The 25,642-nt window shown below is 40.5% G+C and overlaps 1 protein-coding gene across 2 annotated transcripts in view; it reads left to right on the top strand.

Moving 5' to 3' along the window:
* Positions 1-777: 777 nt before the first annotated feature.
* Positions 778-25,642, top strand: part of DYNC1LI1 (dynein cytoplasmic 1 light intermediate chain 1) — a 46,928-nt gene continuing 22,063 nt past the window's right edge. Inside the window, exons 1-2 of one of the 2 annotated variants that reach the window (XM_012530092.4) lie at positions 778-1,109; positions 1,301-1,374. In XM_012530092.4, the coding sequence (XP_012385546.1) occupies positions 964-1,109; positions 1,301-1,374 (220 nt within the window). In that variant the 5' untranslated portion in view covers positions 778-963. The remainder of the gene's footprint in view (positions 1,110-1,300; positions 1,375-25,642) is intronic. The other variant, XM_004471112.3, reaches the window with a different exon arrangement.

Consider the following 25,642-nt stretch of genomic DNA (forward strand, 5'->3'; position numbering starts at 1 on the left):
TTTTCAAGGCTCATCCATGTTACATATAGCTTGTATCAGAAAGCCATTCCTTTTTGACTGAATATATATTGTATATACACTTTGCTCATTTGTTGATGGGTGGTTGGGTTGTTTCCAACTTCTGACTCTCATGAATACTGAACTATATATTGGGCCATGAACACTGATGTACAGGTATGTCTGAGTCTCAGTTTTAAATGCAAAGACCAGCAGCCTACTTTAATTGTTCTCACAACGTGTACTAGGAGAGAATCTTAACACTGTCGACTCCTCCTGGACGTGGGGCTCAGATATTTAAAGATATTTTAGTGGTAAAGTTCTAATAGAAAGGGCGTTATTTTAGGGAGTCTTTTCCATCTGTGTTATTTCCAGCAGCAACTCTGCGAACCCGTAGTAAACGCTGAATAAACGTGTGTCGACCGGATGACCTACACGGTGGGTCTTTCCTGAACCTGAATCGGAGGATCTTATACAAGCCCCGTCCACACTTCCCCGTCGGGGGAACCTGCCCCTCAGGGGGTCCGAGGCCTGCGGAACACGTGGCCACCTGGGAAAGCCCAGGCAGCCCGGACCAGCGCCACACTCCGGACCCGGAATTCCGCGCCGGCCGCGGGGAGCGGGAACCCGACTGGAGGCGGGGAGGCGGCGCGGTTCGGCCGACGCCGCTGCGGCCCAGGGTTGCGGGACGGGCGGCTCCACCGGCCGAGGCCAGCCTCCCCGGGAACCGAGCAGCACGGCCCGCCCTGCCGCTTGAGCACGCGCACGCGCACGCGCAGCCCCTCCGCGCCCGCCAGCCCGCAGCGCACGCGCAGTCCGTCCTCGCGGAGGTGTCGGCGTCGGCCGGCGCCCCGGGCCCCGCCCCCGTAGGCCCCGCCCCGCCCCCGCGAGACCACACCCCATATCCGGGTTCCCGCCGCCGCCTCGCTCATTCAGCTTTGCGGGGAGTGGCGCTGTCCGACCAAGATGGCGGCCGCGGGGCGAGTGGGCGCCTTCGGTACCTCGCCGCCGGGATTAGTGTCGACTTACGCGGGCGGCCCCTTGGCCAGCGAACTAGCGGCGGGCAATGGGGGCGCCGCGGCGGGGGACGACGAGGACGGGCAGAACCTCTGGTAACGACCCCACCCCTCCCTGCGCCCTCCCTGTGCGGTCGTCTCGGGAGCCTGCGGGCGGTCCTGCGGGGCCGAGCCCGGGCCACAGCCTTCTCGGCAGCCCCCGCCCGGGCGCGCCGCGGCCCAGCCCGTCCCTCGCGCGGCCCCGGCCCCCGGCCCCCGGCCTCAGCGTGCGCCTTGCTCCCCGCCAGGTCCTGCATCCTCAGCGAGGTCTCCACCCGCTCGCGCTCCAAGCTCCCTGCCGGGAAGAACGTGCTCCTGCTGGGTAAGTGGCCCCCGCGCCCCCCGCCCGGGGTCCCGGTCTCCCCGGCCGCCGCCTGGCATTGTGCAGACCGCCCGGCTCCGCCTCGCCCCCAGGGGGGGGGGTCGCTGACAGCTGGGGGGGAGGGAAACGGGGGCCCCCCGATACCTGTGGTAACCCCCCCCCCACCTCCTCCCCGGCGCCCCTGCTCCTTTCCAGGATTTGGGGGTGGTCCTGTCAGCCTCCCCTGGGCAGCACCGAATGCCACAGGCCATCTGAGCGATTCTGGCGGCCTGGGATTTTAACTGAAAAAATAAGGATTTTTTTATTTTTATTTTTTTTTCATAACAAAAAATTGGTAGCAGGAAGCTCCTCGCCAGCGCTCCGCTGCAAATGGAATGCCATTAATATTTAATAGCTGACCGTTTGTATAACTGATAGAGACGCCAGGCTTGGGACCTGGTAGGCGTGATAAATGTTGCCACTTGATTCAGCATTTTCGAGTACAATGTGCTGGCGGTAGAGCTCCTACTTTAACTGTCAGGTATAATTCAGAAATTTGTCGAGAGCGAGTGGATCACCTTTCTGGCTCCGTCTCTTCGGCCAAATGGGATGTAATAAGGATACATGGTCTAAGGTCTCAGTTCTCTTGATTGTTCTGGATCCCCTCTGCTCCCTGGAAGTTGTGTATTTTGTTTATTTTCTGACCCTCTGGGGGTGGGAGTAGCATGCAGAGAGGGAGAACAACTCCCAGGTTCACATTTTTGCAGGCTTAGCTCCTGAGTATTTACAGGAGAGCGATTTCTCCATATTCTTTAAATAGGAGGTATTGAAATTTTGTTATAAAATGATGGTAAAAATTTTAAACTTAGATGTTGGTGTGTCAAGACTATTTTAGTTATGTAGATGTAAAAAGAGGAAAAGAATACAAAGAAGTCAAATGGTACTTAACAGGGTCCAAGTTTAATGTGAGTATTTAGATAGAAATAAACTACCTAAGCCACTGAATGGTCTGGGAGAGAGTGTAATCTGTAATCCATGCTGGGTAGCAGTGCTCCAAACTGTACTCATCAAATGCAATGAATGTACCGCACTAATGAAAGAAGTCCCTGTGGGAGGAGTGGGGGTGTGTGTGGAGTGGGGTAGTGGGGAACCTTGTATTTTTTAATGTAACATTTTGTGTGATCTATGTATCTTTAAAAAAAAATTTTAAATGAAAGAAAAAAAGACAAAACCAAACTACCTATTTTTCATGAACTGCCACCTACCTATAATTTATCATTCTGGATGTCCTTTAAAGTTACATGGAGCTGGTTGAAAAATTGTTTTTAACCTTTGTTTTTAATGTGATTGAAAGCACCTACTGCATATTAGCCTGAATTGCATCAGGTCCCTATCAGATACTGGTACCATGATCTTAAGCAAATGCTTGACATCTATAATCCTCAAATTTCTTCATCTTTTAGGGTAGAGATAAATTAGGTTTCAAAAGCAAAAAATCCCAGAAAATATTTTTTAGTTTACTAATGTAAACAAATTACTAATTACTAAATAAATTCATTTAAGGCATTACAGCATCACTGAAGTGCATTTTATTTAAATTACTCTAATAAGGCTTCTTTTCAAATACTGCTGTTGTAAAGATAATCCTGAATTTTGTTTTCACTTTATAAATTCCCTCCAACAACCTGCACATTGGAATATTTAGATGATTCTGTTTGTGGTAAAACAATAAATGGCACTGACGTTACACCATTTTTTTTTTAACCCTTTTTTAAACTTCCATTGATACTGATTGTTGTTAGGAGACTGAAGGTTCTTAGAGGCCACACACTACTCTATCCCCAACCCCCAATATAAGATTACATTTCCTTCCTTATAAGCTTAATAGTTTGTATAGCTCCATCTAGTATGAAGTTATATTAGCTTGAAGTTTTAATATTTTCTTTCAATACTGTTGGGGTTTTAATGTAAGTCCTTTTCAGCTATGGAAAAAGCTAGTAACAGATTTTTATATTGATTACATAAATATTATAATTTTCCAAAATACCTCTTTAAGAGTTTTTTTAAGATTTTTATCTTCACATAGCAGTGTTTGGTCTGTGCTGATGGAGGGAAGAAATGTACTAATAGGGATTGCGATTTTCTTTGTTACGAGTTTGAGGGTGCTAGATAGAGAGATGCTTGGCCTGTATATGTCTTGCAAGAATTATGGTGGTCTTTAAAATGCTAATATTTGAGGTTAAATTTTTTGTAGATAAGGGAAAAGTCCCATATTTAGAGTCCCAAATCTGAGACTAGAACAAGGATTTATATTTCCAGATACAACTTAGAACAGAAATGATACAGGCCTCTATAACGCGCACACAGTTTGCAGTTTAACCTTAGCCTACTGCACTACGTGACCTCCTCACCCACGACTTACTGGGAGAAAGGGGTCAGGACTAGCAATGTGTGTATGTGTGTGAGCCACTCCCAAAGCATTTTCATATAAATTTCATGTTACCTACTCCCTTTTCCTATCTTAGTGGTAGATGTTAGCACCAAATTATAGATGAGGTAATGAATTTTAGACACATGTTAAGTGAGTTTTCCAAGGACACACAGTTATAGGTGACCCAGAGTTCTTTGACTCTGGCATGGCTTTCCAGCTTGAAAGAAGTCCCTGCAAGAGATGGAGATACAAAACCCTTCCTTTTGCATAACTTATTTACAGCACTCTGAGTGAAAGTAACAGTCATTTATTTTAAGGGAAAATACAAATAATTATTGGGATGTAGCTTATTGAGGGACAGCACTGGGCCATGGCACTCATGTTTAAGCAGTCTTTGAATCTACCTGGTCCTGTCCCGTTAGTGAAACCCAGGAAGACTATGACATTAGTGTTTGTTTATTCTCTTTCTTGAAAGATTTTTAAAATGACTTCAGTTGTTTGTTTTTAATAATATTAAGAACGTTCTATAAAAGTTTAGTATTATTATTGGAATAATGAAAATGCTCTAGTGATTGGAGTGATGAATGCACAACCATGTGATTATACCATATATCATTGATTGTACACTTTTGATGAATTGTATGCTTTATGAAAATAAAATTGGTTGAAAAATAATATTAAGGGCAGGACTTCTAGTGCATGTATTTTATGTAGGATTTAATGTATAAATTGTCCTTTTAGGAACGATTTGCTTTTTATCTTTCCCATTTATATTTAATTTTTATTACAGTGATTTTAATTATATTTTAATAGTGCCTTTAAGGGCACTTTCTCCATATTTTGATTACTTTCCTTTGTGTTAATAAAAAAACTCCTTAAGGAAAATAACAATAATAATAATAGCTAGCATTTGTTGAGCATTTACATGCATCAGGCTTGTAAGGATTGTTACATGCCCTGGTTATCCCCATAAATATCAGGAAACAGGCACAGCGCTGTTAAGTAAGTTACCCAAGGGTTACACAGAGGAAGGGACAAGATGCAAAGTTGTGCAGCCTGGTTCTAGACTGAGTACTCTTAACCTGTATACTGGATTACCTCCCTAAAAGATAAGAGAGCTTTCTTAGTGGAAAAGAGGATGCTTTCCAGTTATCCACTAATTTTATCTCTTTCTTCCAAGTGTATCTATTTCAGTGCAGAAAGTCTGACTGATTAATTCAATTTATTATCTAATAAGATAAATTTTTTGTCTTGGATCCTAGTACAGTACTTGGCTCATGTATAGGACATCATTATAAGTTTCTGAATAGATGTCTGTTTAAATTAATGAAAATTAGTGAATGGGCCTTGGCAAGTCATTTAAGCCTCATCTTTCTCATCTATGAATTAAGCTATTTAGATTTAGTGATCTCTGAAGGCTTTTCTGAGACATTGTGTAATTTTTTCTGAGTTTCTAAAGCTAGTGAGTTAGTAAAAACTTTTTAAAGAAATGTCTTGAAGGCATATTGCAACTGGAGTTAATAAAACACTTGTAGATATAGACTGCTTCCACCCAGGGGAAAAAATGTAGTGTATCTACATTGTTCCCTGAATGTACTGGTCCAGGGTAGTGTACAGCTAAAATAGCCTACAAAGTGCCAAGATCGTCAGGAATTATATTTGAAACAATCTTCTTTTTTTACTCAGGAACAAAACTAGCCTCTATTATGCTTGAATTACTGCACTAGGGAACCTTAAAATATACACAGTGAAACCAGAGATATGTTCAGAGAAGTAATAACTATCAAGGGAGAGGATGGTTTTCTATGTGAGGCCTGAATTTAAAAATAATGAGATTGTTCAGTCTGAAACTGTTAATCTTGTCAGGAGTCAGAATTAAAGTTCCATGACTTGTAGGAAACACAGATTTGGTTTGATGAATTGAAGTATGGTAATGGTGTTTTCTGACATCACTGGTTGTGAGAATATGATTCAAGGAATAGAATGTTACCATATATAATATTGAATTGGTGGTTTTCAAAGAATTAATATAAAATTATTTATTGCATGTCTATTGTATATTATTTCTAAAAATATAGCGAATAAAAAATATTTTGAGAGTTAAATGGCTTATTGGCATCTTTTAGTGGTCATAGTTGGCAGACTTTTCAGTAAAGGGCCAGATGGTAAATAGTTGAGACTTCATGGGCTATGCTGTGTCTTGCAACTACTCCATTCTGCCCTCGTAGCCCCAGAACAGCTATAGACAATACATATATGAACAGACGTGGTGGTGTTCCAGTAAAACTTTACTTATCAAAACAGGCGGCAGGCCTGAATTGGTTTTTGGGCTGAAGTTTATGGACCCTTACTCTAGATTATAATGGGCATCAGTTTTATCAATAAGCACAGATGCTAGTTAATAGTTTTCTGGATAAGGGAATATGGTGTTTTGCACATAATAGCTGCCCAGTAAATAAATCATGGATGAATGATGAATAGTTTTTACTTAAAGTGTCATTTTATTCCAGGTAGAGGTGCAGTCTGAACCTAAGTTTAGGTGTGTTTCATAATCGTTCCCCCAGTGACACTCTTACAAATAAAAGAGAGCTGGAAGAATCACAGATAAATGCTGGTAGAGTTTAATTTCATTGATGGTGAAGGCGAAATTACATGAGAGAGACGTTCAGCAAAAGCACTTTGAAAATATAAAACAAAAAAGAACTCTCATTTAGGAAAGAGAAAGAACCTGAGTTGAACATGGGGCTTGCCGCTAAGATTTGAATTGACATTGGACTTACTTTACTATTTTGTTTAACATCTTATTTTGAGCTACTTTCAAGTTTACAGGACACTTACAAAAGTAGTATAAATCACACACAGAGAACTCCAGTATACCTCTGCTCCCCAGATACCCAGATCCACCATTTTAACATTTGCCAAATTTGCTGTATCTCTCTTTCTATCTGTCTGTCTATTTATCAGTCCGTTTTCTGATCTCTTGAATGTAGGTGTAGACATTTTAAATCTATCATGTACGTTTCCTAAGAACAAAGATACTCAGTTGTGTAACCATCTTCAGGGCAGTTATTAAGTTCAAACAGTGTAACATTGATATAGAGCTAATAGTGTATACTCCAATTTTTTAATGTCTTTTTTTTTTTTTTAATTGTGGGAGCATGTATACAACTTAAGCTTTCCCATCTCAACCACTCCCGTGCGAAACCATCGAATGAGATTAATCACATTCACAGTGTTGCAGCACCCTGATGATCACCTTCCATTACTAAAACTCTCACAGTCCCCAAACAGAAACCCTACACCCATTTTGCATTAACTCCCCCATCCTCCTGCCCTACTTCTGGCAACCTGTACTCTGATTTCAGTTTCTATAAACTTGCATATTCTCCAGTATTTTCTTTGTAATCACCTCGGGACCTAAATTTAACATCATGAATCTGTAACAATCTTGTTTGCTTTGATACCGACTTAACTTCAATAGTAAACACAAACTACTTTCCTGCATCCCTCTTGATCAGGGTGGGACTCTTATTTATTTTCTGTAATATTAGGGCAATGGCTATAAGAAAGACTTCACCGGTTACCTCTTTATTCATTTGTTCATCAAATATTTATTAGCAGCATGCTCTGCATAAAATGCTATGCTGAGTCATTGGGGAAAACAGGGCTAAGAGCAGTAGGTTCCTGCCCTCCAGGAGCATGTGGACTTCTGTGGGGAAGACGCAAATTAGTAAAAATCAGATGCGTCAGTGTGAGATAATTGCTAAAGACGTCACTAGATTTTGTAGGAAAGCTATACCATCTCTCAGTAGAACTTTGCTGAACAGGGTGGGGAGAACACCGCAGCCCGAGGGAACATGTTGCAGTGGCTGAAACCTGGTGAAGAGGGTCTAAGAAGCTCAGGCGTGCTAGGAGTCCTGACTATTGCAAGACCTGGAGTCCCCTCTCACTGTCCCTGAAGCTGTGGGATTGTGGTCAGATTGCAGCCTCCTGACCTGTAAACTGAGTTTGTCATACTTCATGGGATTATAAGAATTAAAGGAAATTTTGTCTAAAACACTCTCCCCATAAGATTGGAAATCACTGGTTTTAATTATAAAAATAATGCCTGTTGATTGCCAGAGAGTGAATGAAAAAAAATGTGTGAAGAAAATGAAAGTAACACATGATCTCACCACATAGAGACAATTATGCTGTTCTCAGACTTTTTTCTATGTGTGTATTTGTTTTTTAAACAAAAATAGGCTCGTGCCTTATAAAATACTTTTGTAATATGAGTTTTTTTTCTTCTGCCTTTTTTTTTCATGATAGATATGGATTTATCTCTTTTATGGTCTGAATAGTATATGTGGCTATCCCATAATTAAAATTTATTTTGTTGAGGTTTAAAATATTACCAGTAATAACTCTGAAGCATGTCCTTGTATACTTCATTTTCCACTTGTCCAGTATTATCCTCATGATATATTCCTAACAGTGGATTTGCTGGGTCAAAAGAATATGTATCTGGGAAGTGGACTTGGCCCAGTGGTTAGGGCGTCCGTCTACCACATGGGAGGTCCGCGGTTCAAACCCCGGGCCTCCTTGACCCATGTGGAGCTGGCCCATGCGCAGTGCTGATGTGCGCAAGGAGTGCCCTGCCACGCAGGGGTGTCCCCCGCGTAGGGGAGCCCCACATGCAAGGAGTGTGCCCCGTAAGGAGAGCCACCCAGCGCAAAAGAAAGTGCAGCCTGCCCAGGAATGGCACCGCACACTCGGAGAGCTGACACAACAAGGCGATGCAACAAAAAGAAACAGATTCCCGGTGCTGCTGAGAAGGATAGAAGCAGTCACAGAAGAACACAGCAAATGGACACGGGGGGGGGGGGGGGGGGGGTGGGGTAAATAAAAATAAAGAATATGTATCTTTTAAATCTCTCTATTACCAAACAGTCTTCTAGAAAAGTTGTGCCATTCTACATTCCCACCATCAATAATGTGAGATTACTGGTTTGTGTAGCACTGGTGCTAAGGTTCAGTATATTGATTTTAATCTTAGCATATCTGGAAGTTACAAATTGACATCTTAATTGAAAGACAGTTTAACTATAGAATATATACCACACTTGTTGATTAAGGGCCTTTGCTTTGGTGTGACTTTGGCTTCCTGGAGCATAGGGACTATAAATAACAACTTGGACTAGCATTTATTGACCTCAGTAAACATAATGAATTAAATGATTTTCAGTTTAGGGGTGTAATCAGTCTGTGAGTTTGAGGGAAACTATGTAAAAGATAAGATCCATTTTTAAGTGAAATATAGGTTGCTGAATGATGATATCCAAAATTAGGGCTTTGACCAACTGAAGGGATGGGAACTATCATGCATTTGCATGTTACTTGTGTGGGCGCTCGGCCAGGTGCTTTATTAGGTAGTGTGCTTATTGTTCACAGCTGAGCGTTTTGATCCCTGGTAATAGAGTTGAGCTAGGACTCAAAATCAGGTTTATCTAACTCTCCACTACACAGACACTACTTGAAATATTGGAGGGACGTAGTCTTGAATAAGTATGGATAAACGTTTACTTAGCACTGGGGTGCAGCTTCTGCTGCTGGCAAACAGCCTATTCCTGCTCTCGCTCACTGTGATGAGGGAGATCAAAAGCCCCCACCCCACCTGGAAGGCCAAGCAGAAGGTCTGAGCCCACCAGTAGCTCCAGTGAAGATCCTTCATGGCTTCTTGTTACCAGAGCTTTCAGATAAAATCAGATGGTTTATTTTATATCATGCATGGCCACATCAACAATGTAAACGTCAGTTTTGTCTTGCTTAGATGGGGAAGAGATGTGGCAGGCTGAAATTCCCTCTGCCCAGCTTCTCATGTTGACATCCATAATGTATCCAAAAGAGGTGTGGAAATGTAAATCAAAGCACTGCATAGAAAGCTGGTACCCAGCACACAAACTCATGTAAAGCAAGAATATAAAATCCACTTTTCACCACACATCACAATTTGATCGAGAAGTGGTTCGTTGTTGTTGCATAGAATTAGAGAAGACAACACTTCAAAACGACATTTTGATTTTCGGTCAGCTCATGAGACACCTGCTTATTGAGCTTTTTCACCTTTCCAATTTGCTTCAAATGCCGAATGACCTTAGAATGGCTGGCGTTGAGGTCTTCGGCAACTTTTCTAGTTTAAGAGGATCAGCCTCAGTCATTGTAAACTTCCGATGGCCAGCCACTGTACTCCTCATCTTCAAGGCTCTTGTCTTCTTTGCAAAATTTCTTGAACCACCACTGCACGTTCATTAGCAGTTCCTGAGCCAAACACGTTGTTGATGTTGCAAGTTGTCTCCACTGCTTTATGACCCATTTTGAACTCAAATAAGAAAATCGCTTGAATTTGCTTTTTGTCTTCTATTTCCATAGTCTAAGATAAATATAAAATAAGCAGCAAGTAATAAGTCATTAGCGAAAAAAATAGTGAGAAATGCACGTTAAAATGATGTATAGTGTAACCACATTTATTTAAGAATTATGCCAGTATCAAATAGCAAGCTTCAACAATGCAAAACCACAATTACTTTTGTACCACCCTAATACAGTAGGAGAGGAAATTTGAAAAATGAGGAGGCAGACTACTGCTTTTTAATTACACCTGTTGTCTTCCCTATTTATCTTGAGATTTGTGGAAAAGACTAGTACCTGCCCTAGGAACAAGATGGCAATGTCATATAGCATCTAGGAACACTTGATCTGGATTCAAATTCTGGCTTTTCTGTAGCAAATTGTTCAATCTTTCAGATCATTCTATTTACCTCTTTTTAGTGCTGTGAGGAATGTTTGTAAAATGCTTAGTACAGTGATGTACATTGAAACTGTTCAATAAAAGGTCGCTATTAATGTGTTGTGTGTGCCTAAGTGTTGTAATTTGACTGCTTATTGTCGTATGATTCATGTTTTTATCTTATCTTTTTAAAACTGCTTATATCTTATAAAGGAGTTCTCTTTCCACCGTGTCATTGATCAAGAAGTGATGGATGATAATAATGATAGAATTTTAAATCTATAACCTAGAGATTGTCTAGTCTTACTCTTCTCCATTTAGGAGATTGGATGCAAATGTAATTACTTGACCCACTCATGTTCACACAACTATGTGTGACCATATTGCAGTTAGAAATCACATCGAAATCTTTGCCTTTTTAATCTAATTAAATTGTTATAATGAAGTTTATGGACATTACATCCTGTCATTAAATTAGAGATCTGTTAGGAATAAAATAGTATCATGTGCACACTTTTCTCCCCTCACTGTTTTGTGACTTTGTGTGAAGTTTAAGGAGATTTCCTTTTGTAAGCATTTTGGTAAAAAAATTTGAATTGAGAAGAAGTGAAAGTTGATGTCCATTGTTGCTTTATGGTAAAACAGAAGTTCTTTTAAGTACTTGGACCTTTCTCTTGTCTCATGGAGAGTAACTCTTTTAATCAGGATCCAGATAGATAACTTGGAGTACAGGATTATTTGTTATGGAGAATTTCACTGTTCAACAAACCTTTCCTTTTTTGCTCCATCTAGTAGGACATAGTTTGACCTAGGGGCTTTCTTTATATGAACGGCAAAAAACTAGGTGTAGTTTTGAAAAGAGTTGGGGAAAAACAAAAAACAGATGAATATGTGACAGAGACTGTCTGTAGTTTTCAAAGCCTAAAGTATAACTGTCTAATGCTTTTCAGAAAAAGTTTCCCCAACACCTGCACTGGAGAATGAAAATAGAATTTTAAAATAAAGCATTTGATTTAGTGAAATGTCTTGGTTTGCTTTAAAAATACCTTTGAAATTTATACCCTTTTAAAAAATCTAGTATATAAAAATGCAAATTTAGATAAAATTTGTAGAGGATAATTTTGACATCTCCTAAAGGTTACTTATAGAAGGGCTTTCATCTTACTCTGTTTAAACAAGAACTCTATTTGTTTACATGCAAGTTTACAGATCACTAACTATTTGGCTGGCAGACTTAAAGCTACTGTGTCTGTTTCACTGCCAGCTGAAGGCCAAGAAACTGAAAATAAAGTTTTCTTACGGTGTATAGAAGATAGGTAGATGAATTCTCTCAGTATTGTTTAAAGCCACACAGGCCCCCTTGCTTTTACTTGCTGCTTTAAAGGTATATTAATTGCATAAGGTGAAGGATGTATTGTAAATATTTTTATGTATTTATTTTCTCAAACTATTACGTTCTGCTTTCGTTGTCCCAGGATAACTTGGAATTTAGTGACTGTTGTTTCTTGAAAGTTTTGGCTGTTAAAGGTGATTTATAGGGAAACGAATGTGGCTCAAGCAATTGGGCTCCCATCTACCATATAGGAGGTCTAGGGTTCGATACCCAGGGCCTCCTGGTGAAGGCAAGCTGGCCCGTGTGGCAAGCTGGCCTGTGTGGTGAGCTGGCCCACATGGAGTGCTGCCCCATGCAGGAGTGCTGGCCCGCACGGAAAGCTGGCGCAGGAGGATGATGCAACAAAAATAGACACATAGGAGGGATAAAACAAGGCGCAGTAGATCAGGGAGCTGAGGTGGTGCAAGAGAATGATTGCCTCTCTCCCACTCCACAAAGTCCCAGGAGCTGCCTAATGAGAATACAAACAGACACAGAAGAACACACAGTGAATGGACACAGAGAGCAGACAATGGAAGGAAAGGGGAGAAATAAATAAATCTTAAAAAAAAAAAATGGTGATTTTTTAAATGTGTGTTAATGTCAAAGGAGTAGGAATCCTGAATTTAAGTTCTTTTTGTCTTCCTAATTGCACAGTATAATAAAAAGAAGGTTCTTGATAGACTTTTAAGTATCTTCAAATATAGTCCATGTTGCCTGTGGCAAGACATCAAAGAACAAACACAGCTCAGTCCGGTGACTGGAAAAAGTTTTCTTAAGATTATTGAAGGAAGAGAGTAGATGTAGCTCAGTGTTTGAGTGCCTGCTTCCCAGGTTTGAGGCCCTGGGTTCAATCCCTGGTACCTCCTAAGTATGTATTATGAGCTTATACTCTTGATTGATCAGTTACTGATGAGAGATAGCACTTGAATTTTATAGATATGAGTAGTGAATTATTTGAATAGATTGTGACAAAGGCATAAGACAAGCAGTTACAGATGAGATACAATTATGAAAATAGACTGGTTGTGATTTAAGATGTATGAACATTGGTAAAGGATCTTCTATGCATAGGACGTGGCTTCTGTTTTTGGTGTGCAAGCCAGGAACAGTGTCTGTTAGAATAATAGGATAACTTCTTGTCTGTAAGCACCTTAAAAACACTTACTGTTTAGAGAACATGCTCAGAGAATATTTGTTCACTGAAGGGGGATAGACTTGACGTGCTTACAGTCTGCTGGAGGAAACAGACTGGTTAAGCTGGCACACTACAGTACAGTGTCCTAAGTTTGTAATGTGCTGTTGGAAGTACAAAGGGGAGCACTTAACCAGACTTGTGGCGTCAAAGAAACTTCTTAGAGAAAATTAAGCTGAGACCTGAAAGATAAGCTAGGGTTTCCCAGGTGAGGTGAGAGGAAAGGAAGGATATCCTAGAGAGAAGTGAAAAGTGACAGCATGTGTGAAGACCTGGAGTTGGGAGAGAGCAAAGCCCCTCTGCAGCACTGGAAGAAGTTGCTGCAGTGGCTGGAGCCTAGCACAGGGTGGGAGGGATGGAGGGAGGTGGGCATGGCAAGAGATGTACAGGAAAGGTACGGGGGGATTTGTAAACATTAGCCCTTACAATTTGCCCTCTGCTGCAAAAGCAACAGGGCGCCTCTGAAGGATTTTTTTCCTGACATTTTATGAAAAATTCGAACATAGAAAAGTTGAAAAAATTTTAAAGTTACACTCATCTATCCCAACCTAGATTCTACAATTAACATTTAACTATATTTGATTTATCATATGTGTCCCACAATGTGAACTGCTCTTTTATGCATTTCAAAGTCAGTTGCAGATATTAGTATACTTCCCTCTAAATACTTCAACGTGTACATCATTAACTAGCCTCCCCTGAAGGGTCTTAAGAGTGAGAGTGGCATGATGAGGTTGTTTCAGCGCTGCAGGATAAGGAATGGCTGGCATGTGGGAGGAACCTAGTGACTACACATTCGAGTAGTATATTTAAAATACGAGGAGAAGAGAGCTCAGGGAAGACCACGTGTTAGGTTTTTTACCTAAAGACACAAAAAATAATGTGATTAGAAGATGTGCATAGCCCTTGAATAATACTACATCATTGCAGATATCACAAATAAAATTCTTGGAAATGGTGGGTAAAAAATGAGATTTTTGCTTACAGAATCTTTGTCTTCATTGAGCTTTAAACCTTTTTTGAAATAGGTCTTTTTTCAAAATTCACATTTGCCATCAAGACAAATCATGTCAGTATATTTCAGTGTAGAGAAAATGAGAGTTGTAGAAAATAAGTATTCATTATAATTGAGGTTTAAGACCTATGAAAAGAAGAAAAGGACTTAAAGTGAATAGAAAACATGAGTGTTCAGTTTCCAACCAGCTGTAATTTCCAAATGATTTGTCAAATGGCAGAGGACAGAAGAGTAGTTGATAGAAATTTTGCTACCAGAAATACTTTGTTTCAATAAACATATAATTTAAACATTTTGAGGAAGTTCTCTGTGCCAAATACTGTGGTAGGCAGTGTATTAGACAGCCAAAGGGATGCTGATGCAAAGTACCAGAAATCTGTTGGCTTTTATGAAGGATATTTGGGGTACAAGCTTATAGACAGAAGGCCCTGCAGAGTCCAACTCAAGGTACCATAAGAGGTAGTTTCTCACCCAAAGTCATTGGCCACGTGTTGAAGCAAGATGGTGGGCGATGTCTGCGAGGGTTCAGCCTTCCTCTTTCCTCTTAGGGCTCCATGGTCCTAGCTTCTTCCAGTTCCAGTGCAGGCTGGGATAAGTCTCATCTCTCTTCCCAGGGCTCCTTTTTTTCTGGGCTCACCTGCTTTGTTCTCTTCACAAGGTCAGCTGTAAACTATCAGGCTCATCTTTCTTCTTGGGCAGCCAGATCCTCTGTGTAATCTACTTCTCTGTAAGAGTCTGTTTTATCCCCACTAAGGGGGCAGGGACTCAACCCTGCATTCCCTAATGACATGGTTGAATCAAAGCCCTAATCTTGATTGATTGATTGACTTTAAAAGATTTATTATTTATTTCTCTCTTCCCCCCTCCCCCCCCACAGTTGTCTGCTGTCTTTGTCCATTCACTGTGTGTTCTTCAGTGACCACTTCTAGCCTTATCAGCAGCACAGGGAATCTGTGTTTCTTTTTGTTGCATCGTCTTGCTGCATCAGCTCTCCGTGTGGGTGGTGCCATTCTTGGGCAGGCTGCACTTCTTTTGTGCTGGGTGGCTCTCCTTATGGGGCGCACTCCTTGCACGTGGGGCTTCCCTAAGTGGGGGACACCCCTGCGTGGCACAGCACTCCTTGCGCACATCAGCACTGTGCGTGGGCCCAGCTCCACATGGGTCAAGGAGGCCGAGGGTTTGAACTGAAGACCTCCCATGTAGTAGGCGGACGCCCTATCCATTGGGCCAAGTCCGCTTCTCCTAATCTTGATTTAATAAAGTAAAAGTGAAACCTTTGAATTTAATACAATCAAAGGGTATCACACCCGGAGGAATAGACCAGTTTACAAATATAATCAATATCTCCTTTTTGGAATTCATAAATAATATCAAACTGCCACAGGTGGTTAGAACAGTCTTGGGAGTAAAATACTGTTGTGTTTTTTTCTCATATAATTTCTCCGAGAGCTAAGGGAGATTGCATTCTTGAGAAGGTCCACTTTCATGCTCTGAAGTTTGGATTCTTCCCCTCCTGCCACCAATCCTTGTAACCTGTGGACTTGACCTCAGTTTCCTCATCTGTAAGGAGAGGATTTCATTAAAGTTCTTACAGTCCCCAAAATCCTGTGTTTATGAAATGTTCTCTATTCTCAGGGTGACCATTTCTAACTTGGTATCAGAGGTGAGAAATTTTGAGGTCTCAGGGTAGGTTGGGGGGAGGGTGTCTCAAACTGCCGTGTTTAGCATAATACATTTATTTGACGTATGTGCTTTTCTTTTTCAAATTTAATGTAAAATTTTTCTGAAAATGAATTGACAAGGTGCTGAACGTTAAGATGCACAACTATCATGATTTAAAATTCCAACAGAGAAGAAATGATCAGAATAGTAAAGCTTCCTTCCCAGCCCTTCAAGGTAGAATCAGAAGAGTGGAACATATCCACCCTTCACTTAGAAGCCTACAGAGAAGAATGCGCTAAATAATTTTCTTTTCTCTTCTGAAAATAGCAGTGACCCCTGGAGGTAGAAATACCTTTTTTCCTTTTGTAAATCACAATACATTAAAAAAAAAAAAATACAAAAATAGTAAAGAGTATCATTTTGAATGGGCTCTAAAGATAATATCATTGTATGTTGGAAAGAATATACTTGAGAGTTAAATTCAGGTGAATTCAGATGCCAGCTCTTTCATTTCCTACCTGCGTGACCTTGGATAAAGTGCTTAACATTAACGGTTCTGAACCCCAGTATCCTTATGTGCCAAATGGGGGATAATTATATCATATTATTAAATTGTAATACAATGTGTTAAACTTACTGTTGGTTAAACGTACATGGTAGGCATTCTGTAAGTGTTAGCTGCTGTGGCTGCTGCTGCAGAGAAGGGGGTAGAAGCTACTGACTAGTGGTTCTTTTTGGTTATAGTATAAGCAGAAGTAGGTGAGTTAGGTGGTTTAATTTTTATTATATGGAAACACATTGACATACTTGAAATTTCATTATTTTTCTGTTTCAGCCTCTTGGGCTCTTACATTCCAAAGCCCTTAATACACAATAAAGTTTTAAAATATCCCCAAAGTGGCAAAGAAGACAAAATTTGTCTCCTTCATTCAGGGATTTGCAGAACTAGATTAATATTTAGGCTACATCTAAATTGATAGCACCTTTTGTTGTTTGAGACGAGGTCTGTCAATGGCGCCCTGCGGAATGTTTAAGGATATGCACTTTGCTGTGAAAGGGCAATGACAGGCACTTTCTAGGCACTGGAGATGTAGCAGTGAACAGACAAAATTGCTTGTCCCCCTGGAGCATGCTTTGGGAGTGGGGGAAGACAAAGTAGGTAAAATAGATACAATGGTACTTTAGTGAAGAGAAATGAAACAAGAAGAAAAGAGGAATGTTAGGAAGTTGTAATTTTAAATGAGACAGGAAAGGCTTACTAGAGGAGCTGGAATTTCAGGGAAGATGGGAAACAGTCTAGATAACATGCACATTTCTGAAGGGACCGTGTTCCAGATACAAAGGCTTTGAAGTTGGAATCTTATATTAATAATTATATAAGTGAGTTTGGGGGGGGGGGAAGTGGCAAGAATATAATATGGCCTTTGTCCAAATTGAATGTGAAATATTTATGGGCTCCTAAGTAGTATTGACCAGTGAGAAGTTCAGCAGAGTCTGCAGCTGGAAGGAAATCTCTTGGTTCCTATGTTTAGGAAGAATTGAAGTCATGGGTGTGGAGATCCCCCAGGAAATACATGGAGAATGAGAAGAGTAGAGGATTGAGGGAGGAACCCTGGAAACACAAAGATTGGGTGAGAATAGAAGAGCAACCTGCAAGGAATAGTAAGGATGAACCACCTCGGAAATCGGTTGTTAGAATAGGAAAGAGTGGGGTTACAGAAGCTGTGCTAGTGTGCGTCTTCTCTGCTTCTACATCTTCCTCCTCCTCTCAACTCCCAACCAAATCAGCCTTGGAGTCCAGCGGTCAGTACCCCACTGCTGTTCAGCCCTACCTCCTGTGCTGCTAGGACTCCTGTATTAATCCATTGTCCAATCTCCTTACTGTTAATCTTGTCTCTGCCAGTCGTTTTTCCACATTTTTGCTATACAGTCTTTCTAAAATCTGACCTAAGATGTCCTTTATTATCTGGCTTCCCTATTTTATTCTCACATTCTGCCTCCTCTCCCCCTCACATCCTAAATTTCTTACATTCAAATTCTTTGTCCTTTCCAGAAAGACACTCCGTTGTCTCTCGACCACTGTTTTTGCTTTATTTCCCAGAATGACTAACTCTCCGTGGTCCATTAACCCTGTGAAATTAGGCTAACTTGTTGCCTTCTCTACAAAGCTTTCTTTTTCTTTTTCTTTTTTCCCAGTTTAAAGAAAGTTTTTTAAAATTAATAGATCACAAGGAATGTTAAATTAAAAAACATTAAAAAAACAAAAACATAAGAGGTTCCCATATAACCCACTCCCCACCACATCATTTTTGTAAATTGTCTTTTTTTGAAGATATATACATCACACAAAAAAATGTTACACTAAAAAATATAAGAGGTTCTGACTTCCAAGCAAAACCAGGCTGTTCCTCCTCTGAATTGGCCTCCTCATTTGTCGCATATTCTGGTGTAGACGAAATTACAAATTAGAAACTCTGGAGATGGTGCCCAGTAATATGTGTTTTAACAAGTTCTTCAAGTGATTCTTATACATGTGCAGGCTGGAGAACCACTGGTCCAATGAATGAATGAAGGATAACATTCGTTCTTCAGAAGAGTAAAGTCTGGTCTCGTGACAAATGAGGAAGAACACTTCACTTGTATTTGGTTCTTGGGAAAAGGAAACAGCCATACTCTTATGATGGCTGCAAGAACTTAAAATGGTCACATATGTGGTTAATATTGATAATATTTTTCATGTCATGAATTTGAGCCCAAGATCTGTTATGACCTTATTGACTTAAACCTTTAAGTTAGAAATTAAGATGAAAGGAAGACCCAATTGATATTTAAAAATCAGCCATAATATCACTATCAAAGATAACCAAATTATCAATAATAATTTCTAGTCAGTAGTATTATGATTATTTTCTTGCTTGTGCTTTCAGATTTTCTACTAGTATAAATATTTTTTAAATTCAGAATCCTTTATATTTAAGTTATTTGAAATGTTTAAAAAATCCATAGAAATTCTTTGGAATTTTTTGACCTTTATGAAGTTACCTTTTGACTTTCTAACATCTAAGGCCAGAATTAAAATAAGATAAATCTTGGATCATATTAAATGCAGTTTTACCTGATTAATTACTGTATATTTTGATGGCTGTATACATATTTTAGAAAATTCTTATTGAACATTATATTGATTTAAGCTTCTGTAAGGCTAGGCTCTAGGCTTTTCCTTATATCACATAACATTTCAGTGGGATAATCAGAATTCAGTTGGTGTCATATGATGCCATTAAAGTAGACTATGTAAGGGGCTTGTGGCTCAAGCTATTGAGCTTCTGCCTATCGCTTGGGAGGTCCCAGATTCGGTTCCTGGTGCCTCCTGGAGAAGATGAGCAAGACAGTGAGCTGGCATGATGGGCAGGTACGGTGAGCTGATGCAACAAGATGATGCAACAAGGAGACACAAAGAAGAAAGACAGTGAGAGATACAACAAAGCAGGGAGCTGAGGCAGCTCAAGTGATTGAGCGCCTCTCTCCCACATGGGAGGTCCCAGGTTCAGTTCCCGGTGCCTCCTAAAGAGAAGAAGAGCAGACACAGAGCACACAGAGAGTGGACACGAGCAGAGAGTGAGTACAAACAATGAGGGGGTGGGGATGGGGGAGGAATGAATAAATAAATCTTCAAAAAAAAAGGACGACTATATAAGAAATCTTTCTTTTCTCTTTAGTTCTAGAACAGACTCAGACTCCTTTTAAAAGAAAGTTTTCATAGATCTCCTCCTATAGTGATTTAAATTATTTCTCTTATAACATCTAATGTGCACACCTCCTGAACTGACTCTGTATCAATTCTTTTTGTTTATAGTTCTTGCACAACTACAAAACCAAAAAAAGAAATTGTTAATTAAGAACCATAAAACCTAAGAGCTGATAAAATTTAAATTAGCAATACATTATAACAAGTGCTATTCTGCTGAAATTAAATGCCTTTGTTGGGTTTAATAATAGAAGTATTTATATATTTTATTTTTCACTCATTACCTTATTGTTTCCATTTTAAGCATGATGGATCATCATGGGAATCATCATTATTATCATAGACATTACTGTTTTTAACCCAGTCTGTTAATTTGATGGATCAGTTTAATTGTACACTGCAAAAATAGTACTGAAAAAAACTATTTAATGACAAGTTCTTTATTGCCTATTTAAAGCTATACTTACTGCTATGGAGTGTTAGAAAGCGATTTGTAAAAAGAACCAGTCTGCCCAGTACAATTGGATGTGATATTGACTGCTCTGGCACAGTTTCTCTTGAGTTTGGCATTCCTTTGTGTTCACATTCTTCTCTGATCTGCCTTTATCATTTGATCTCACCCTGGCTTCATTAGGATTGTAAACACCACTGTAGAGGTAGACAGAGCAATCTTGTGGCAACATTCAGTTATAAAGACAGTCATTCAGAGACCTATGACATAATTAAATATTTTTTAGCTTAACATGATAATGAAAACAATCTTTACATGACCAGAGAACTCATGGACCTTTAGGAATAATAAGTCCTTAGAACCAAGAAACTTATCTTTATTATCCATGAGTACCATGAATATGGTATTACTTATAACTGAATAAGTCATGAAACAATAATGTAGCACTTAAATAAATTCACAGAATTAAAAATAATTCTCGGGGCTCTGGAGACACCCAAGTCCTAAAGTCATGGCAGATGACTCCAAAGGTTGGTGCCTTACCAGTGGGCCCTACTTTGGAGTTTGTGCTCCCAAGTTTGACACTGTTGGACTCAAATGTGACTTCTCTTCACATACCTCTTCTGTCCCTTTTATTTGAACCTGTAGTTGGTGCTGGAGTTGGTAGGTATATGACCAAGAGACTTGAATCTTTGGGCTGTCCATGTGCCAGGTGGGCCCTGAGCCTCAGCAGAGTGCAACACCTCCTCTCCAGTTCACTGGACTCACTCAGGACAACTAACAAGGGGGTGAGGATGGACAACCACCATACCAAGGAACTGAGAGAGTCTAAACTGCAAGCAAGAGAGTCCATCCATCAGCTGAATGGGATCAAAGCCCCCTCTCAATTAGAGGTGGAGTAGGCATCACTATCCCAGAATCCTCAGGATTGGGGAATGAAGAATGGACTAGAGTGGACTTACTGGTATTCTACTATACACTTATTGTGATTCTAGCAGTGAAAGAAATTGTATCATTCATGTGGAGATAGTGGCCACTGGAGATGCTGAAGTCAGGGAGAGGGGCAGAGGTGTTATTCGCAGGCATTTTCAGGATTTGGAATTGTCCTCGATGACATCACAATGACAGATACAGGACATTATATATATATATATGGCCGTAACCTGTAGAATTGAGTGGGAGAGAGTATAAACTATAATCCATGCTTGGTGGCAATTTTCGAAAATGTGTTTATCAGTTGCAATGAATGTACCACACTAATGAAAGAAATTGTTAATGTGGGGAAAAGTGGGGGGTCTGGGGAGTGGGGTTTATGGGAATCCCTTATATTTTTTTTATGTAACATTTAATGTAATCTAACTATCTTTTAAAAATAAATAAAAATTTTTTTAAAAAACTCTCGATGAGTGGATGTGGCTCAAGTGGTTAAGCGCCTGTGGGAGGTTTCAGGTTCAGTTCTCAGTGCTTCCTGAAAGAACAAAACCAAACGAGTAAAAATAAATGAAAAGACCAACTCAGGGAAGCTGATGTGGCTCACTGGTTGAGCACCCGCTTCCCACATATGAGGTCCCAGGTTCAATCCCCGGTACCTCAAAAAAACAAACAAAAAACTCTCATCAGGAATCAGACCCCACCCTAATCAAGACAGTAGAGTGAAATGCTTCATGGCTCCAGCCTACCCCCCAAGAAAGCTTTAAACAACCAGCAAAATGGAAGAAACAGCTTTCTCAGGTTCAAGAAAACAGTTAAAGGACTGCAGTAACAGGCTGAGCAAGTGTTGCAGTTTGGTATGGTTATGAATTCCAAAAATAGATATTGGATTATGTTTGTTATCTGGTCTGTACCTAGGCATGATTAAGTTATGATTAGGGCTCTGATGGGGCCACGTCATTAGGGCATTGAGTCCCCACTCCTTGATGGGTGGGGACTCACAGATTAAAGACATGGCAAAGGACAGAGTTGAGGGTTTCTGATGTTGGCGTTTTGATGTTGGGGTTTGATGCTGAAGTCTTAAGCTGGAGCCCCAGAAAGTCAACACGCAAAGGAAAGAGAAGCAAGCCCCGGGGAGAGAGAACCTGAGCCAAGAGAAGAACACACAGGAATAGAGACAGTTCCTTAGACATGGCAGAAACCCCAGGGAGAGAGACAGAACTGTTTGCCTGACAGTCTACAGCTGACCTTGTGGAGAGAGGCAAAGCCTAGAGAGCCTCATAGGCTACAGCTGACCTTGTGGAGAAAACAGGAGCTGAGCCAAGACGAACCCAAGAGGCCTGAATCCTCACAGCTGTCGGCAGCCATCTTGCTCCAACACGTGAAAATAGACTTTGGTGAGGGAAGTAATTTATGCTGTATGGCCTGGGATCTGTAAGCTCCTACCCTGGCCTCAGGGCCAAAACAAGAAAAAGGCCAGTTAAAAACTGTAGGATCTCGTGCCCTCTCTGGCCTCTTACCATCCCTCACTGGCTCACCTGGAGTTGGCTCTCACTCGCAGTGCAGATCCCTGGTCCCAGTTCCAGAGGGAGCAGAGTGACTCTGTGCACATGCTACAGGCATGCATACCTGGTCCAATCTGGCTGGCTGACGGGCATACAGTGAGGAAGCTGTTTCCTAGGGAAGAGGGGGCATTTGTATAACCCTGCATGTGGGAGAATTCCTAAGTCCACATGAGCATTCATATCCCAGAAAAGATATATGCTCAGAAAGAAAGAAGCCCCTATGCTTTGGCCTGGAGCTACTCCTGAACAACCCATTTTATGGACAAGCCCCTGAAGAAAAAAGCACTCTGCACAGGTCAGTCTGCAAAGTATAGGTAGGGTGTTTTCATTTTTTCCTTCGTATTTTTTTTGGCATTCAAGGAAAACTTGGTCATAAGACCAGCTATATCCAAGCTTAGGACAGAAGCAGCAGTTTTAAATTTGAGCAATAACACATTAAAATATCGATATGTCCAGGTTGCAGAAAAGATTATAAAACCAGGAAAGAAATAGGAAGCAGTGACCCAAAGGACAAGATTAAAGCATTAGAAACCATCAACAAGGAGGGCCAGCCCTGGGACATAGCAAACGAGACTTTTAAAAAGTGGTCTTAAATGAGAGTGGGCGCAGCTCAATGGTTGAGTGCCTGCTGCCCATGTACGAGGTCCCAGGTTCAATCCCCGGCACTCCTAAAAACGTGGTCCTAAATATGCTCACAGAGCTCAAGGAAAGCATGGGCAAAGGATATCAGAAAAATGGTAGATGAACACAAACACTATCAGTAGGAAGATGAAAGTATGAAAAGGAACCAAAAAGAGCTGGAGGCTGCAGTAACAGAAGTTAAAAATTCCTTAGAGGGGTTCAGCAGCAGCTTGGAGCTGGCAGAAAGATTCATAGAACTTGAAGCAAAGACAATTGAAATTTTCAGCCTGAGGAGCAGAAAGAAGAATGAAGAAAAGTTAACGAAACCTGAGGAACCTGTGGGACATCATCAAATGCAAAAATATATGTGTTGTGGGAGTCCCAGAAGGAGAACAAAGAAGAGAAAGGGGGCAGAGAGAATATTCAAGGAAATAATGGCTGAAAACATACCAAATTTAACGATAGGCATGAATATACACATCCAAGATACTCGGTGAACTCCAAACAGGATAAACCCAAATAGACCCATGCTGCAACATATTGTAATCAGACTGTTGGATGCCAGATAGAGAAACAGAATAAAAAATTCTGAAAGCCACGAGAGAGAAGCAACATACAAGGAGCTTCAGTAAGATTAAATGCCAGTTTCTCATCGGAAACCATGGAAGCAAGAATGCAATGGGGTGACATATTTAGAGTGCTGAGAGCAAAAATTTCCACCCAAGAATTCATATCCAGCAAAACTTTCTGTCAGAAATGAGGGAGAGATTAAGACATTCCCAGATAAACAAAAACAAAAACTACTAGAGCAGCCCTACAAGAGATGCTAAAGAGAATACCGAAGGTTGAAAGGAAAGGGCACTAGACAATAGATTGAAGCCACATGAAGAAATTAAGGGTGAGAGTAAGACAAGGGTAAATATAAATGTCGAAACTGTTGTATATTTGGTTTATAACTCCACTTTTTACTTCCTACAGGATCTAAAAGGTAAATGCATAAAATGTAAAGATAAATCAGTGACTCGGGACTTATAATGTATAAATATGCAATTTGTGACAAGAACTACATAAAATGGGGGATGGAGAGTTACAGGAACATCGTTTGTTTGTACTACTGAAATTAGGTTGGTGTCAAAGCAAAGGAGATTAGAGGTTTAGCTAGTTAAATCTAAACCCCATGGTAACTACAAAGGAAATATTGGAGAATATGCAAGCTCATAGAGACAGAAAGTAAAGAACATGTTGCCAGGGGTAGGGGTCAGGGGAAAAGTGAGTTAATGCGTAATAGCTATAGGGTTTCTGTTTGGGGAAATAGGAAAGTTTTAGTAATGGGAGGTGGTGAGGATACCACAGTATTACGAAGATGATTAATCCCATTCAATGGTATTCTTGGGAGTGGTTGAGATGGGGAAGTTTATGTTGTATATGTGTTCCCACAATTTAAAAAGGAAAAAGGCAACTAAAGAAACAGCAACAATTAAAGGCAATACACGATCCTGGATAAGTTCTAGCAAGGGAGGAAAAAAGACTCAAAGGGACTTTATGGAGACATGAAAAAATTGGAGTATGAACCGTAACCTTTATATCAATGTTACATTATTTGAACTTGATAACTGCCCTTAAGGTGGTTACATTATTGAATATCTTTGTTCTTAGGAAATGTACAATGCAGCAGGGAGCATGTCTACAACCTAAATTCCAGTGTTCAGAAAATGGATTAATAAGTAGATGAATGGATAGATGCATAGAACGATATGGCAACGTTGGCAAAAAGTTAAAATTGGTATATCTGGGTATCTGGGCGTTAGGTGTTTTTTGGAGCTCTCCTATGTAGTTTGTATTATTTTTGTAACTGTCCTCTAAGCGTGAATGTGTTTCAAAACACTGAACCAGATAGCCTTGTTTTTTTAAACTTCTGAAACTTGTGCCAAGTTTAAATCACATTATTTCTTCCTATAAGTAGTTCCCTGCCCCCCCACTCCAAGATGCTCCCTCGTCTGTTTGCTCATTGTTTTTGCTTAATGTTTGTTTGTTGTGTTGTTTTTGTTTTTTTGCTCATTGTCTTGTTTTTTCTTTAGGAGGCACTGGAAATAGAACGCAGGACCTCCCATGTGGGAGGTGGGCACTCAATTGCTTGGGCCACATCTGCTCCCTATTAGTAGTTTTTAAGTCTGTTTTTTATATTTTTCTGTTGTACATTCTCTCTCTCTCTCTCTCTTTCTTAGGAGGTACCAGGGATGGAACCCAGGACCTCATACATGGGAAGCAGGTGCTCAGCCACTGAGCTACACCTGCTCACTGTCCCCTCTATTCTTTTTCTTATTATCTCTCCCCCGCCCCCACTCCTTTCCCCTGCCACATACTACTTATAGGTTCATGGTTTTGGTGAGGCTCCAATCAGAATTCCCTGCCATGGTCAGATGCACCATCCTCTGTGACCCAAACTGGACCAATTGAGACTTTACTTGAGATTTTCAGACTCAAAGCCAAGAGTGAGAGTGTTCTGTTCCTTGTGTTTTAAACTGGGATG

Source organism: Dasypus novemcinctus, chromosome 31, assembly GCF_030445035.2.
Source record: "Dasypus novemcinctus isolate mDasNov1 chromosome 31, mDasNov1.1.hap2, whole genome shotgun sequence".
In the NCBI taxonomy this organism is placed as follows: domain Eukaryota; kingdom Metazoa; phylum Chordata; class Mammalia; order Cingulata; family Dasypodidae; genus Dasypus; species Dasypus novemcinctus.